This window comes from Macaca nemestrina, chromosome 13 (assembly GCF_043159975.1).
Source record: "Macaca nemestrina isolate mMacNem1 chromosome 13, mMacNem.hap1, whole genome shotgun sequence".
Classification (NCBI taxonomy): domain Eukaryota; kingdom Metazoa; phylum Chordata; class Mammalia; order Primates; family Cercopithecidae; genus Macaca; species Macaca nemestrina.
This window is the reverse complement of record NC_092137.1, coordinates 38,319,536-38,332,630: the sequence shown is the minus strand read 5'-3', so window position 1 is coordinate 38,332,630 and position 13,095 is coordinate 38,319,536. Positions and strand designations below refer to the sequence as shown.

Below are 13,095 nucleotides of genomic sequence, written 5' to 3'. Positions count from 1 at the left end.
GTGGGAATTCCCATTCTTATTAAAATTTGAACTTATTTATTAGAGGTGGAAAGTTTTTTAAGAAAATACATGACGCCTTAAATGTCCAGTTTTATACTGGAGAATGTTTAGATGTATTGTTCATGTTGTGATTGTAATGCTCTGTGTTGTTTCTCTAGCATTCCATTGATTTGTTTGCAGCTGTCTAGCATATTGATTAACCTATTTTATAATGTCTGTAGCTCAGCACTGATGTCCTGAAAATTCTGAAGGCTGAGAGCATTTCTTTTCAATGGATTGCAGTCTGTTAAAAGGCTTTATCATTTTATTATATTGATGAAATCAGACATAAGTCTCTGTTTCAGGAGTGATAGTATAGTTGGTGTATGTTGGATTATTTTGAGTGTGATGGCAAAACGCTTGGGGATTGACAAAACTTTTACAGCATGGCTGGTAAAACAAAATCTAGTAGTAAAATTTGATACAATTTTATGAATTGTTTGCCTCTTGAAAAAGGACATTTTCATTAATACTAAATGTGAAATTTGTCTTGGTAGTCCACAAATTTATTTATGGTTTATTTATTATTTGAACTGGCAGTGTTACTGGGGGGTTGGGGAAAATAGCCTAGTAGAGTAGGGGGGGATTATATTTTTTCCTATGAGATATGGCATATTTGATGAGCTTTTTTTTTTTTTTTTTAAATGAATCCACTTCAGTAATAGATACTATGTATTCTTATTTCATAAAACAGAATTTTATGAAATCGTACCAATAGGGACCTAATTTTTTTTGGACTAACATGCTGCTCAATTTTGTGTTTTCTAGATATTGATGAAGACTTTAAACGAGAGCTTCGAAATCTGGTTCCATTGCTGCTTGCCCCTGAAAATTTGGTAGAAAAAGAGATAAGTGGATCTAAAGTCACTTGTAGAGATCTTGTAGAATATTTTAAGGTAGGTGAGCTCTAAAATGGCTTTGTCTAAGATAGAAATGTAGTTGACTTAAAACTCATCTGTATATATAAGAAATTCCTTGTCTTTATTTTAAAACAAAAATGTAAGATTTGTAATTTATCTTTCTGACTTGAATTAGATGTACCTGTGTTTAAGGATATTTAAAAGATTATAGCAGATTTCTGTCTCCTAGACAGTGATTTAATTTATTTACAGAATTATCTTACTTTTTCTCCATCTCAGATATGGAGAGAACAAGCCATTCATCATACTATACTACTACTCTGTCATTAGTGAATGATAATAGGAATGGAGAACATAATTTTACATCCTAACTTCTCACGAAAACACTCCCTCAGAGTTCTGAGGACTTGATAAGAACAGCTGAAAGTATTCATATTGGTTCAAGTAAAGTATTCCTAGGTTTTTTTTTCCTCTCTATTCTTCTCTAGTCTTTATAGCTTGCCTGCCAGAACAAGACCGTTGTGAAAGGTTGTATTATTTGTAGTAGTTTTAACTAAGAGTGTATTTTGTTCACTTATTGGATACTTGATAGTTACTCTCATATTATCTTTGTTTAGTTATGAATGAATTTTTTAAAATTTATTTTTACTTTTAAAAATTTTTGTGGGTATGTAGTATATATACTTATGGGGTACATAAGATATTTTTGATACAGGCATACAATGCATCATAATCATATTAGAGTAAATAGGGTGTCCATCACCTCAAGCATGTATCCCTTCCTTATGTTACAATCTAATTATACTCTTTTAGTTATTTTAAAATGTACAGTAAGTTATTATTGACTGTAACTACCCTGTTATGCTATCAAATACTAGATCTTATTCTAACTATATTTTTGTACCCATTGACCATCTCTGCTTCCCCTCTAACCTCTAGTCTAGACTAGAGTCTAGGAAAATATAGTTAGAATGAGATCTAGTATTTGATAGTATAACAGAGTACTAGAACGATGGTTTCCTAGACTCTAGTAACCATCATTCTAGTACTCTGTATCTCATGAGTTCAGTTGTTTAAAGTTTTATCTTCCACAAATAAGTGAGAACATGTGATGTTTCTGTTTTCTGTGCCTGGCTTATTTCACTTAACATAATGTCCTCCAGTTCCGTCATGTTGTTGCAAATGACAGGATTTCATTCTTTTATATGGCTGAATAGTACTTAATTGTGTATATGAACCACATTTCTTTATCCATTTGTATACTGATAGACACTTAGGTTGCTTCCAAATTGTAGCTGTAGTGACTAGTGCTGCAGTAAACATGAAAGTGCAGATATATCTTCTGTATACCGATTTTTTTTTTCTTTTGGGTATATACCTAGCAGTGGGATTGCTGGATCATATGGCCGTTTTATTTTTAGTCTTTTGAGGAACCCCAAACTGTTCTCCATAGTGGTTGTACTAATTTACCTTTCTGCCAACAGTGTACGAGGATTCCCTTTTCTCTACATCCTTGCCAACATTTGTTATTGCTTGTCTTTTGGATAAAAACGATTTTAAATGGAGGAAGATGATATCTTTCTGTAGTTTGATTTGCATTTCTCTGATGATCAGTGATGTTTTCATATCCTTTGTCCCATTTGTATGTCTTTTAAGAAATGTCTGTTCAGATCTTTTGCCCATGTTTTGATCAGATCATTCGATTTTTTTTTTTCTTTTCCCTATAGAGTCATTTGAACTCCTTATATATTCTGGTTACTAATCCCTTATCAGATGAGTGGTTTGCAAATATTTTCTCCCATTCTGTGGGTTGCGTCTTCACTTTTTTGATGTGCAAAAGCTTTTTAACTTGATATAATCCCATTTGTTCATTTTTGCTTTGGTTGCCTGTGCTTGTAGGGTATTACTGAAGAAATCTTTTCCCAGACCAGTGTCCTGGAGGGTTTCCCCAATGTTTTCTTCTTCTTTTTTTCTTTTTTCTTTTTTTTTGAAATGGAGCCTTGCTCTGTCTTCCAGGCTGGAGTGCAGTGGCGTGATCTCGGCTTGCTGTAACCTCCGCCTCCTGGCTTCAAGCAATTCACCTGGCCTCAGTCTCCTGAGTGGCTGGGATTACAGGCACCTGCCACCATGCCTAGCTAATTTTTGTATTTTTAGTAGAGACAGGGTTTCACCATGTTGGCCAGGCTGGTCTCGAATTCCTGAGCTCAAGTGATCTGCCTGCCTCCGCCTCCCAAAGTGATGGGATTACAGGTGTGAACCATCATGCCTGGCCACTGATATGTTCTTTTAGTAATTTCATAGTTTGGGGTCTTAGGTTTAAGTCTTTAATCCATTTGGATTTGATTTTCATATGTGGCTAGAGATGGGGTCTAGTTTCATTCCTCTGCATATGGATATTCAGTTTTCCCAGCACCATTTATTGAAGCCACTATCATTTTCTCAAAGTTTGTACTGAAATACAACTTTCAGTACTGTGTAGAATAGCAGTGGTGAAAGTGGGTTTCCTTGTTTTGTTTCAGATCTTAAAGGAAAGGTTTTCAGTTTTTCCCAGTTCAGTATGATACTAGCTGTGGGTCTGTTTTATATAGCTTTTATTATATTGAGATCTGTTCCTTCTGTACCTTTTGAGGATTTTTACCATGAAGAGATGTTGAATTTTTATCAAATGCTTTTTCAGCATCAATTGAAATGGTCATATGGTTTTTGTCTTTCATTCTGGTGACACGATGTCTCACACTCATTGATTGATTGATTGATTGATTGATTTGTGTATGTTGAACTATCCTTGCATCCCTGCCTGACCCTTGGTGATAATGAATGATTGTTTTAATGTGTTGTTGAATTCAGTGTACTAGTATTTTATTTAGGATTTTTGCAACAATGTTCATCAGGGATATTGGCCTGTAATTTTTTGATGAGTCTTTGTCTGGTTTTGGTATCAGGGTAATACTGGCCTTGTAGTATTGGTTTAGAAGTATTCCCTCCTCCTCTGGTTTTTGGAATAGTTTGAGTAGGATTGGTAGTAGTTCTTTAAATGTTTGATAAAATTCAGCAATGAAGCCATTAGCTTTCGGGCTTTTTTTTGTTGGGAGACTTTTTATTATGGCTTTGATCTGGTTACTTGTTATTGGTCTGACAGGTTTTAGATTTCTTCATGGATCAATCTTGGTAGGTTGTATATGTCTAGGAATTGATCCATTTCTTCTAGGCTTTCCCATGTATTGGCATATAGTTGTTCATGGTGGCCTCTAATGATCCTTTGGATTTCTGTGGTATCAGTTGTAATGTCTCCTTTTTCATCTCTGATTTTATTTATTTGGGTCGTCTCTCTTTTTTTCTTAGTGTGGCTAAAGGTTTGTTGACTTTATCTTTTTGAAGAATCAACTTTTTGCTTCACTGATCTTTTGTATTATTTTTATTTTAATTTCATTAATTTATTTTCTTCCAATTTTGGGTTTGGTTTGCTCTGCCTTTTCTGGTTAAGATGTATGGTTAGGTTGTTTATTTGAAGTTTTTCCTCTGTTTTGATGTAGGCATTTATTACTATATACTTTCTTAGTACTGCTTAACGCTGTATCCCATACATTTGGTATGTTGTGCTTCCATTTTCATTTGTTTCAAGAATGTGTTTTATTTCTTTCTTAATTTCTTCATTGACCTAGTGGTCATTCAAGAGCCTGTTGTATTAATACAATTTCCATGTGTCTGTATAGTTTCCAAAATTCCTTGTTACTGATTTTATTCCATTGTGGTCAGAGAAGATACTTGATATGATTTCAATTTTTATTTATTTATTTATTTATTTTTTGAGACCAAGTCTCACTCTTTTGCCCAGGCTGGAGTGCAGTGGAGCAATCTCAGCTCACTGCAACCTCTGCCTCCCAGGTTCAAGTGATTCTCCTGCCTCAGTCTCCTGAGTAACTGGGACTACAGTAACATACCACCATGCCCAGCTAATTTTCGTATTTTTAGTAGAGATGGGGTTTCACCATGTTGTCCAGGCTGGTCTCGAACTCCTGACCTCAAGTGGTCCACTTGCCTTGGCCACCCAAAGTGCTGGGATTACAGGCATGAGCCACCGCGCCCAGCCCTCTTTCTTTAGTTGCTAATAATACTTGCTTTATATATCTGGGTGCTCCAGTATTGGGTGCATATATATTTACAATTGTTATATCCTCTTCTTGAATTGATCCTTTTATCATTATATAATGACCTTCTTTGTCTGATATAAGTGTAGCTTCTTCTGCTCTTGTTTTGATTTCCATTTGCATGGAGTATCTTTTTCCATACTTTTATTTTCAGTCTCTGCGTGTCTTTATAGATGAAGTGTGTATCACCAGTTTTTAAAACCCATTCAGCCACTCTGTGCCTTTTAATTGGAGAGGCCCATTTACACTCAAAGTTACTGATAAGAAGTTAACCTCTGCCATGTTGTTAGTGTTTTCTGGTGGTTTTGTGGTCTTCCTACCTTCCTGTTTTCCTTTTAGTGAAGGTGATTTTCTCTGGTGGTATGTTTTAATTTCTTTTTATTTTTTGTGTATCTGTTGTTTGTTTTTTGAGGTTACCGTGAGGTTTGCAATTATAATATATTTATTTTAAACTGATAACATTGATTGCCTAAACAAACTAACAAGGAAGGAGAAAACTAATAAAAATTCTACACTGTAACTTTATCCCCCCACTTTTTAAACTTTTTGTTGTTTCTATTGATAGTATACTGTCTATGTCTGGAAAAGTTGTGGTTGTTAATATTTTTTATAGGTTCGTCTTTTAGTTTTTCTACTCAGGATATGATCAGTTTACACACCACAATTAGTGTTATAATATTCTGTTTTTCTGTGTATTTACTGTTACCAGTGAGTTTTGAACCTTTAGGTCATTTCTTATTGCTCATTAAAATCCTTTATTGTAGGACAGGTCTGATGTTGATAAAATCCCTCAGCTTTTGTTTGAGGAAGTCTTTATTTCTCCTTCATGTTTGAGGTATTTTCATTGGATATACTATTCTAGGAAAAATGTTTTTTCCTTCAGCACTTTATGTCATGCTACTCTCTCCTGGCCTGTAAGGTTTCCACAGAGAAGTCTACTCCCAGATGTATTGGAGCTCTTTTGTGTGTTGTTTCTTTTCTCTTGATGCATTTAGGATCCATTCGTGCTTCTTGTTGTTGTTGTTGTTTAATAGAAATGGGGTCTTGCTATGTTTAACAGGCTGGTCTCCAACTCCTGGCCTCAAGTGATCCTCCCATCTCAGCCTCCCAAGGTGCTGAGATTACAGATGTGAGCCACCGTGCCTAGTCTCTTGTTGTTTTTAATAGAGATGTCATTTCTCTATGTTGTTCAGGCTGGTCTTGAACTCCAGGGTCAGGCAGTCCTCCCACCTTGACCTCCCAAAGTGCTGGGATTATAGGCATATGCCACCATGCCCAACCAGGATCCATTCTTTACCCTTGACCTTTGGGAGTTTGTTTGGTAGGTAGTCTTGAGGCAGTCTTATTTGGGTCAAGTCTGCTTGGTGTTCTGTAGTCTTTTGTTCTTAAATATTGGTATTTAGGTGTGAGTAGTTCTCTTGTTATTGCTTTGTATAAACTTTCTACCCCTATCTCTTTATCTACTCCTCTTTAAGGCCGTGAACTCTCAGATTTGTCCTTTTGGGGCTATTTTCTAGATCTCGTAGGCATGTTTCATTCTTTTTCATTCTTTTTTCTTTTGTCTCAGCTGTGTATTTTCAAATTACCTGTCTCCAAGCTTACTAATTCTTCTGCTTGTTCTGGTCTTGTGTTAAGCTCTAAGGCAGGGTGAGGTGGCTCATGCCTATAATCGCAGCACTTTGGGAGGCTGAGGTGAGCAGATCATTTGAGACCAGTCTGGGCAACATGGTGAAACCTCCTCTCTACAGAAAATACAAAAATTAGCCAGGCATGATGGTGCATGCCTGTAGTTCCAGCTATTTGGGACACTGAGGTAGGAGGATCTTTTGAGCCTGAGATGCAGAGGTTGCAGTGAGCCAGTATTGCACCATTGCACTCCAGTCTGGGAGACAGAGCAAGACCCTATCTCAAAAAAAATAAAATAAAATAAAAAAGGGGCTTGGATGCATTATTCAGTGTGTCAGTTGCATTTTTCAGACCCAGGATTTCTGCTTGATTCTTTACAATTATTTCAGTCTCTTTGTTCACTTTATCTGAAAGGATTCTGAATTCCTTCTCTGTGTTATCTTGAATTTGTTAGAGTTTCCTCAAAACTGCTATTTTGAATTCTCTGAAGGTCACTTATCTGTATCTCTCCAGGATTGGTCACTGGTGCTTTATTTCAGTTTGTTTAGTGAGGTCATGTTTTCTTGGATGGTCTTGATGCTTGTGAATATTTGTTGGTGTCTGGACATTGAAGAGTTAGGTATTTGTTATAGTCTTTGCAGTCTGGGCTTGTTTGCACCTGTCATCCTTGGGAAGGCTTTCTAACTATTTGAAAGGACTTGGGTGTTGTGATCTTGGTCACTGCAGCTATATCTGCATTAGGGACATTTCAAGCCCATAATCCTGTGATTCTTGCAGATTTGTAGAGGTACTGCCTTGGTGCTCTTGGGTAAGATCCAGGAGAATTCCCTGGATTACCAGGCAGAGACTCTTGTTCTCTTCCCTTACTTTCTCTCAAACAAATGGAGTTTCTATCTCTGTGCTGAGCTTCCTGGAGCTGGGGGAGGGGGTGACACAAGCACCATTGTGGCCACCATCCCTGGGACTTCACTGGGTCAGACCTGAAGCCAGCACAGCAGTGGGTCTTGCCCAAGGCCCATGGTGACTATTGCGTGGTTATTGCCTGTGGTCAATCAAGGCCCAAAGGTTCTATAATCAGCAGGTGGCAAATCTAGCAAGTTCCCTCTGGCCTTGGGTGGGTCCCAGAGATGCCCTTTGGTGATCCGCCCACCTTGGCCTCCCAAATTGCTGGGATTGCCGGTGTGAGCCACTGTGCCCGGCCTTCCTCTCCTTTACTCAAGCAGAAGGAGACTCTCCTCATAGCTACAACATCTGGGAATGTGCTGGGTCACACCTGAAGGCAACACATTTCTGAATCTCACCCAAGACCCATAGTAAGTACTGCCTGGCTACCACTGCTGCTTATTCAGAGCCCAAAGGCTCTTGAGTCAGCAGGTGATGAACCCTGCCAGGACTTGGTCATACCCCTGAAGACAGTGGGTTCCCTTCCAGCCCAGGGTGTGTTTAGACATCTTGTCTGGGAGCTGGGGACTGAAATTGGGGCCTTAGGACTCTGCCTTATGCCGCATTCTACTGTGTCTGAGCTGGTAACCAAATTGTAAAACAAAGGCCTCTTTCCTCTCCCCTCTCCTCTCCTCTCAAGCAGAAGGAAAGACTCTCTCTTAGAGCTGTGAACTACACTGCCTGGGCTTGGGGGAGGAGTGACACAAGCACTCCCTTGGCTGCCCTAGCTGGTGTCTTACTATATCATATGCACCCGAAGTCCAGTGGCTCTGAGCCCAGCATGGCACCAGGACTTGCCCAGGAATTGGTTCTTGGGGCCTAGACTGCCTTTCAAGTTTATTTAGGACCTCAGAGCACTGTAGCCCATGGTGGCAGGGCTGGCTGCCTAGGGCTCTTCTAAATGCTCCCTCCATGGGTGCTGACTGAGTTCTGCCCCGTGTTGCTTTCCACTGTGGCAGGGCAGCACTGAATTTCATTGCAAAAATTCCACAGTCACTGCTTTCTCCTTCCCTAAACACACAGATTCTCTCTCCACACCATGTGGTTGCTGCTGAGAGGATGGGGGAGAGGTGGTGTAGGCGATTCAAGACTATTTTTCCTATCCTCTTCAGTGACTCTTTCAGTGATTTGAAGTTAAAACCAGGTACTGTGATTGCTTACCTGATTTTTGGTTCTTATGAAGGTGCTTTTTTATGTAGATAGTTGTTCAATTTTATATTCCTGTGAGGTGGTGATCACTGGAGGCTTCTATTTGGCCATCTTGCTCTGCTTCCTTCCCAGTTATGAATGAGTTTTGTCAGTAGAAAGTTGAGATGAGCCGGGCACAGTGGCTCAAGCCTGTAATCCCAGCACTTTGGGAGGCTGAGGTGGATGAATCACCTGAGGTTGGGAGTTCAAGACCAGCCTGGCCAACATGGTGAAACCCCGTCTCTACTAAAAGTACAAAATTAGCTGGGCATGGTGGCGCATGCCTGTAATCCCAGCTGCTCGGGAGGCTGAGGCAGGACAGTCGCTTGAACCCAGGAGGCGGAAGTTGTGGTGAACTGAGGTTGTGCCATTGCACTCCAGCCTGGGCAATAAGAGCGAAATTCCGTCTTTAAAAAAAAAAAAAAAAAGTTGAGATGAAAGACCCTATATGGACTTCTAACAAACTCTCATCTTTTCCTTCTTACTCTTAAACCACAAATTAGGTATTTTTTTTTTTTTTCTTGAGCTGAAATACAATTTAAGCTGGTCAAAGTAAAATACTGGATAAAATTGTTTCTTAAGCTGGATGTGGTGGCACACACCTTGTAGTTTTAGCCACTTGGGAAACTGAGGCAGGAGGATCACTTGAGCCCAGGAATTCGAGGTTACAGTAAGCTGTGATCATCCCACTGCACTCCAGCCTCAGTGTCAGGGTGAGACCCCATCTCTAAAGAAAGAGAAAAAAAAATTTTTTTTAAATATTAAAACACTGGCAGTAGGGGGTAATTGTGAATTTATTTTCATAAAGAGGATGGCATTTTATATCTAACTTTATGCGTTACAACTTTTATGTTTTATTTGTTATAGAAATATCTATGATATTATCTAGCAGCATATAATTTAATAATACTGAGAATAGGGTTAACTTTGTTGGAATAAGGTGATTTTTAAAGCCTAGAATTTACTTTTAATGGTGTGAACTATTTTAATATTTAATGACTTTTCTTTCTTTGGGGGATGGGAGCCAAATTTCATAACCCATCAGTCTAACAAATCTTCTCCCTTTTTAGGCTTACATCAAAATTTATCAAGGAGAGGAACTTCCACATCCAAAGTCCATGCTTCAGGTAGAGAGAGTGAGAGAGTGATGTGTGTTGTACATATACCTATTTATGAGGGAGAATAAAGATCTTTGCTTTAGAGAGAAATGCTGAAAATGGGGGGTGCTTTTTTGCACGCAAATACATTTTGCTTAAGGCCGTATGTGTCATGGGTCCTAAGGTTTCATACATTTTTTGTAACTGCAGATTGTAGGCCTTCCATGTGTCTAGGCCACCAGAAATAAGAGTCCACAATACCTTCTCTCCTGATGCTCAAAGTACAGGAAAATTTCTGTTTTATAAGATGACTTAATGTGGGCCTCTCTGAACTAAGCTGCTTCTATTCTGAGTCTTTGACAATGAATGTTGTTTGAAATAAGTCTTATTTTTATTTGGTGTTAATGATTTAGAGCTACTTCTAGTGAATATATAGTCTTTTTTTTTTTTTTTTTTTTTTTTTTTTTCCCTCTTTCAAATGGTGTTCCTTTGGGACAGTGCCATTTTAACCCATTCATATTTTTAAAAATTTACTACTTTAGGCTATTTTTCCATTTTATAGTAGATTAAACAGTATTTGCTGATAAAAATTCGTGCAATAAGTTTTGTGGGTTTGAAAATGTCTTGTAAAATACTGATTATGAGAGAGAACCAAATGAGTAATTCTCGATTCCTAGCACCTGGAGATCCACACATTTTAGGGTTATATCTGTTTATCTTTATCCATTTCCTGAGCATATGTGGTGTTTTGTACAGACACACTTTAACATCAACCTAAGTGAAACAAAATTAGGCAGGCAGTCCTATTGGAACCACTTACCATTGTATCCTTTATACCAATGTACCCTTCCATAGGAAAGAAAAACTGGAAGTTACTTTATTTGGTTCATTTTCAGAGTTGGTTAGGGTTAGGGTTAAGGTTAGGGTTTATTGTACATAACTTATTATGTTAATCAGAATTTTTAGAGTCATAGAGTATTTTTTGCATAATAATGGCACATTTTATTTTTTAGGCAACAGCTGAAGCTAATAATCTTGCTGCAGTAGCAGGAGCAAGAGATACCTATTGTAAAAGTATGGAACAGGTTTGTACCTAAAATTTAAATTTGAAGCTGGAGTGAGAAGATTTTTAAATTTTTTAAAAAAGTATTAAAAAAAATTTTTTTTAAATAATTGAGCTAATTCGTGCAGCTTTTGGTACATTATTCCCTAATTCCCCTTTATGGTCTTTGCTGGAAATAAACTATAAGAAAATAATTCACATTTTAGAGAACAGAATTTGAGCAGTAAGTTATTAGATAAACTCTACCGAAATATCTTCTGACAAATGTGTGATTCAGAGTGCTGTTATTAGTGACTTCTGATGTTAGTAGCATTAGTTTAAGGCCAGTAGCAGTTTCTGTACTTGCTTGCTCAAACATTAAAATACCTTTTTGGGGCATTATCTTTTCCCCACTCTCTTGCCAACAGTTTTGTGTACTATTATGGTGTATGGATGGTCAAGTGAAGGCAGGTACAGAGCGCAGTGTAAAATTTTTTTGTCTTCAGTTTCAGTTAGTCATAATTGGAAAATTATTTTGCTTGAGTAGGTTCAACATATAAAAAATAACTAGATTATGATAACCTGTGAGGTATTGTGAGTTTAAAACTGAATCATGTAAGTGGTTTGACTTTCTGAGACTAAAAACTATGAACAGGAACTTCTTTCAAGTGTTAATTATTTCCAGCATGTAATACTGTAATTCTCTGTGTCCAGGTATGTGGAGGGGACAAGCCTTACATTGCACCTTCAGATCTGGAGCGAAAACACTTGGATCTCAAGGAAGTGGCGATCAAACAATTTCGTTCTGTAAAAAAGATGGGTGGAGATGAGTTCTGCCGACGTTATCAGGACCAGCTTGAAGCTGAAATTGAAGAAACCTATGCAAATTTTATAAAGCACAATGATGGCAAAAATATCTTCTATGCTGCTCGTACCCCAGCCACACTGTTTGCGGTCATGTTTGCTATGTATATAATCTCAGGACTGACTGGCTTCATTGGCCTAAACTCTATAGCCGTCTTGTGTAACCTTGTCATGGGGTTAGCACTGACATTTCTTTGTACTTGGGCATATGTTAAATACTCTGGGGAGTTCAGAGAAATTGGAACAATGATTGATCAGATTGCTGAAACACTATGGGAACAGGTTGGTATCTATCTTTTGGTTTTTCAGTGGCTAATCTTATTTTCCTGTGATTTTCCATCCTTTGCAGTATTTGTACTCCTACTTTTCCTTCATATGAGAAATGTCAAAAGGATGTCTTCTGTTTTCAGATGTAGAATCTTTATGAATTTAAGATTTTTTCTTTAAAGTTACAATTTTAATGTACTTTGGTTAGCCTAAATCTGTACTGTCCTCTGGACAGATTCTTAGTTGTAGGCCTGATTATACCAGATGGTGGGCAGGGTCAGAGTCTGTAATGATTTTTTTTCTTTGAGTAAAGAAAATATAAACAATGAATGATTTGAAGGTAAGGAGAAGAAGTTTGGAAGTGGTGCTTTTGGAAAGGAAAATAAGTTTCTTCCTAATACTGGCAAGCAGCAATGCAGGAGAAATGCTGGATGGTAGACAGGTCTTCATTGCCTTCCATGAAGATAGTAGTGATTTCCTGATGTACTATGAGGAACAATCCTGTAGGGATTTCTTACCAAGGAAACTTTGACTTTTGTATTATGGAAATATTAATTAGTAAAGCAAAGCGCCATGAGCAGAGAACCACGTTCCATCATAATCTTTTACCTCAAAGCAGAATTCAAAGCCAGGCTGTGAACTCTTGCCCAGCAAGTATCTACTAAGGAAAGCCATTTTGTGTATCTGCCTCCTGTGTGCTGGAATTACCTGTGGACAGAAAATTCCACTTACGGATGCTATTAAAATGATCTTTGTGAAATACTTGAACATCATGTCAAGGACCAGAATGAAAGCTACAGTTATTAATGATGACCACTGTAATAGGCATTTCAGATGCCATTTCTGGGCTCATGAAATATTGCACTTATTTGAAGATCTAGGATATGCGAGTCCGTGTTTGTTTTGGCTATAAACTCCAAGACTGAAGAAGCAGACCATTTTTTTTTTTGAAGAAAGTTGATTGGATATTGACTTTTCTTGTAATGATGTTATTTTATAAAGTGACCCACTATATTAATTTG

At 37.8% G+C, this 13,095-nt stretch overlaps 1 protein-coding gene across 8 annotated transcripts in view; it reads left to right on the top strand.

The window, feature by feature from the left end:
• Nucleotides 1-13,095, top strand: part of LOC105464866 (atlastin GTPase 2) — an 80,751-nt gene that overhangs the window by 64,475 nt on the left and 3,181 nt on the right. For all 8 annotated transcript variants that reach the window (XM_071076542.1, XM_071076541.1, XM_071076546.1 and 5 more), the window contains 4 exons: nt 808-935; nt 9,874-9,930; nt 10,914-10,985; nt 11,657-12,088. In XM_071076542.1, the coding sequence (XP_070932643.1) occupies nt 808-935; nt 9,874-9,930; nt 10,914-10,985; nt 11,657-12,088 (689 nt within the window). The remainder of the gene's footprint in view (nt 1-807; nt 936-9,873; nt 9,931-10,913; nt 10,986-11,656; nt 12,089-13,095) is intronic.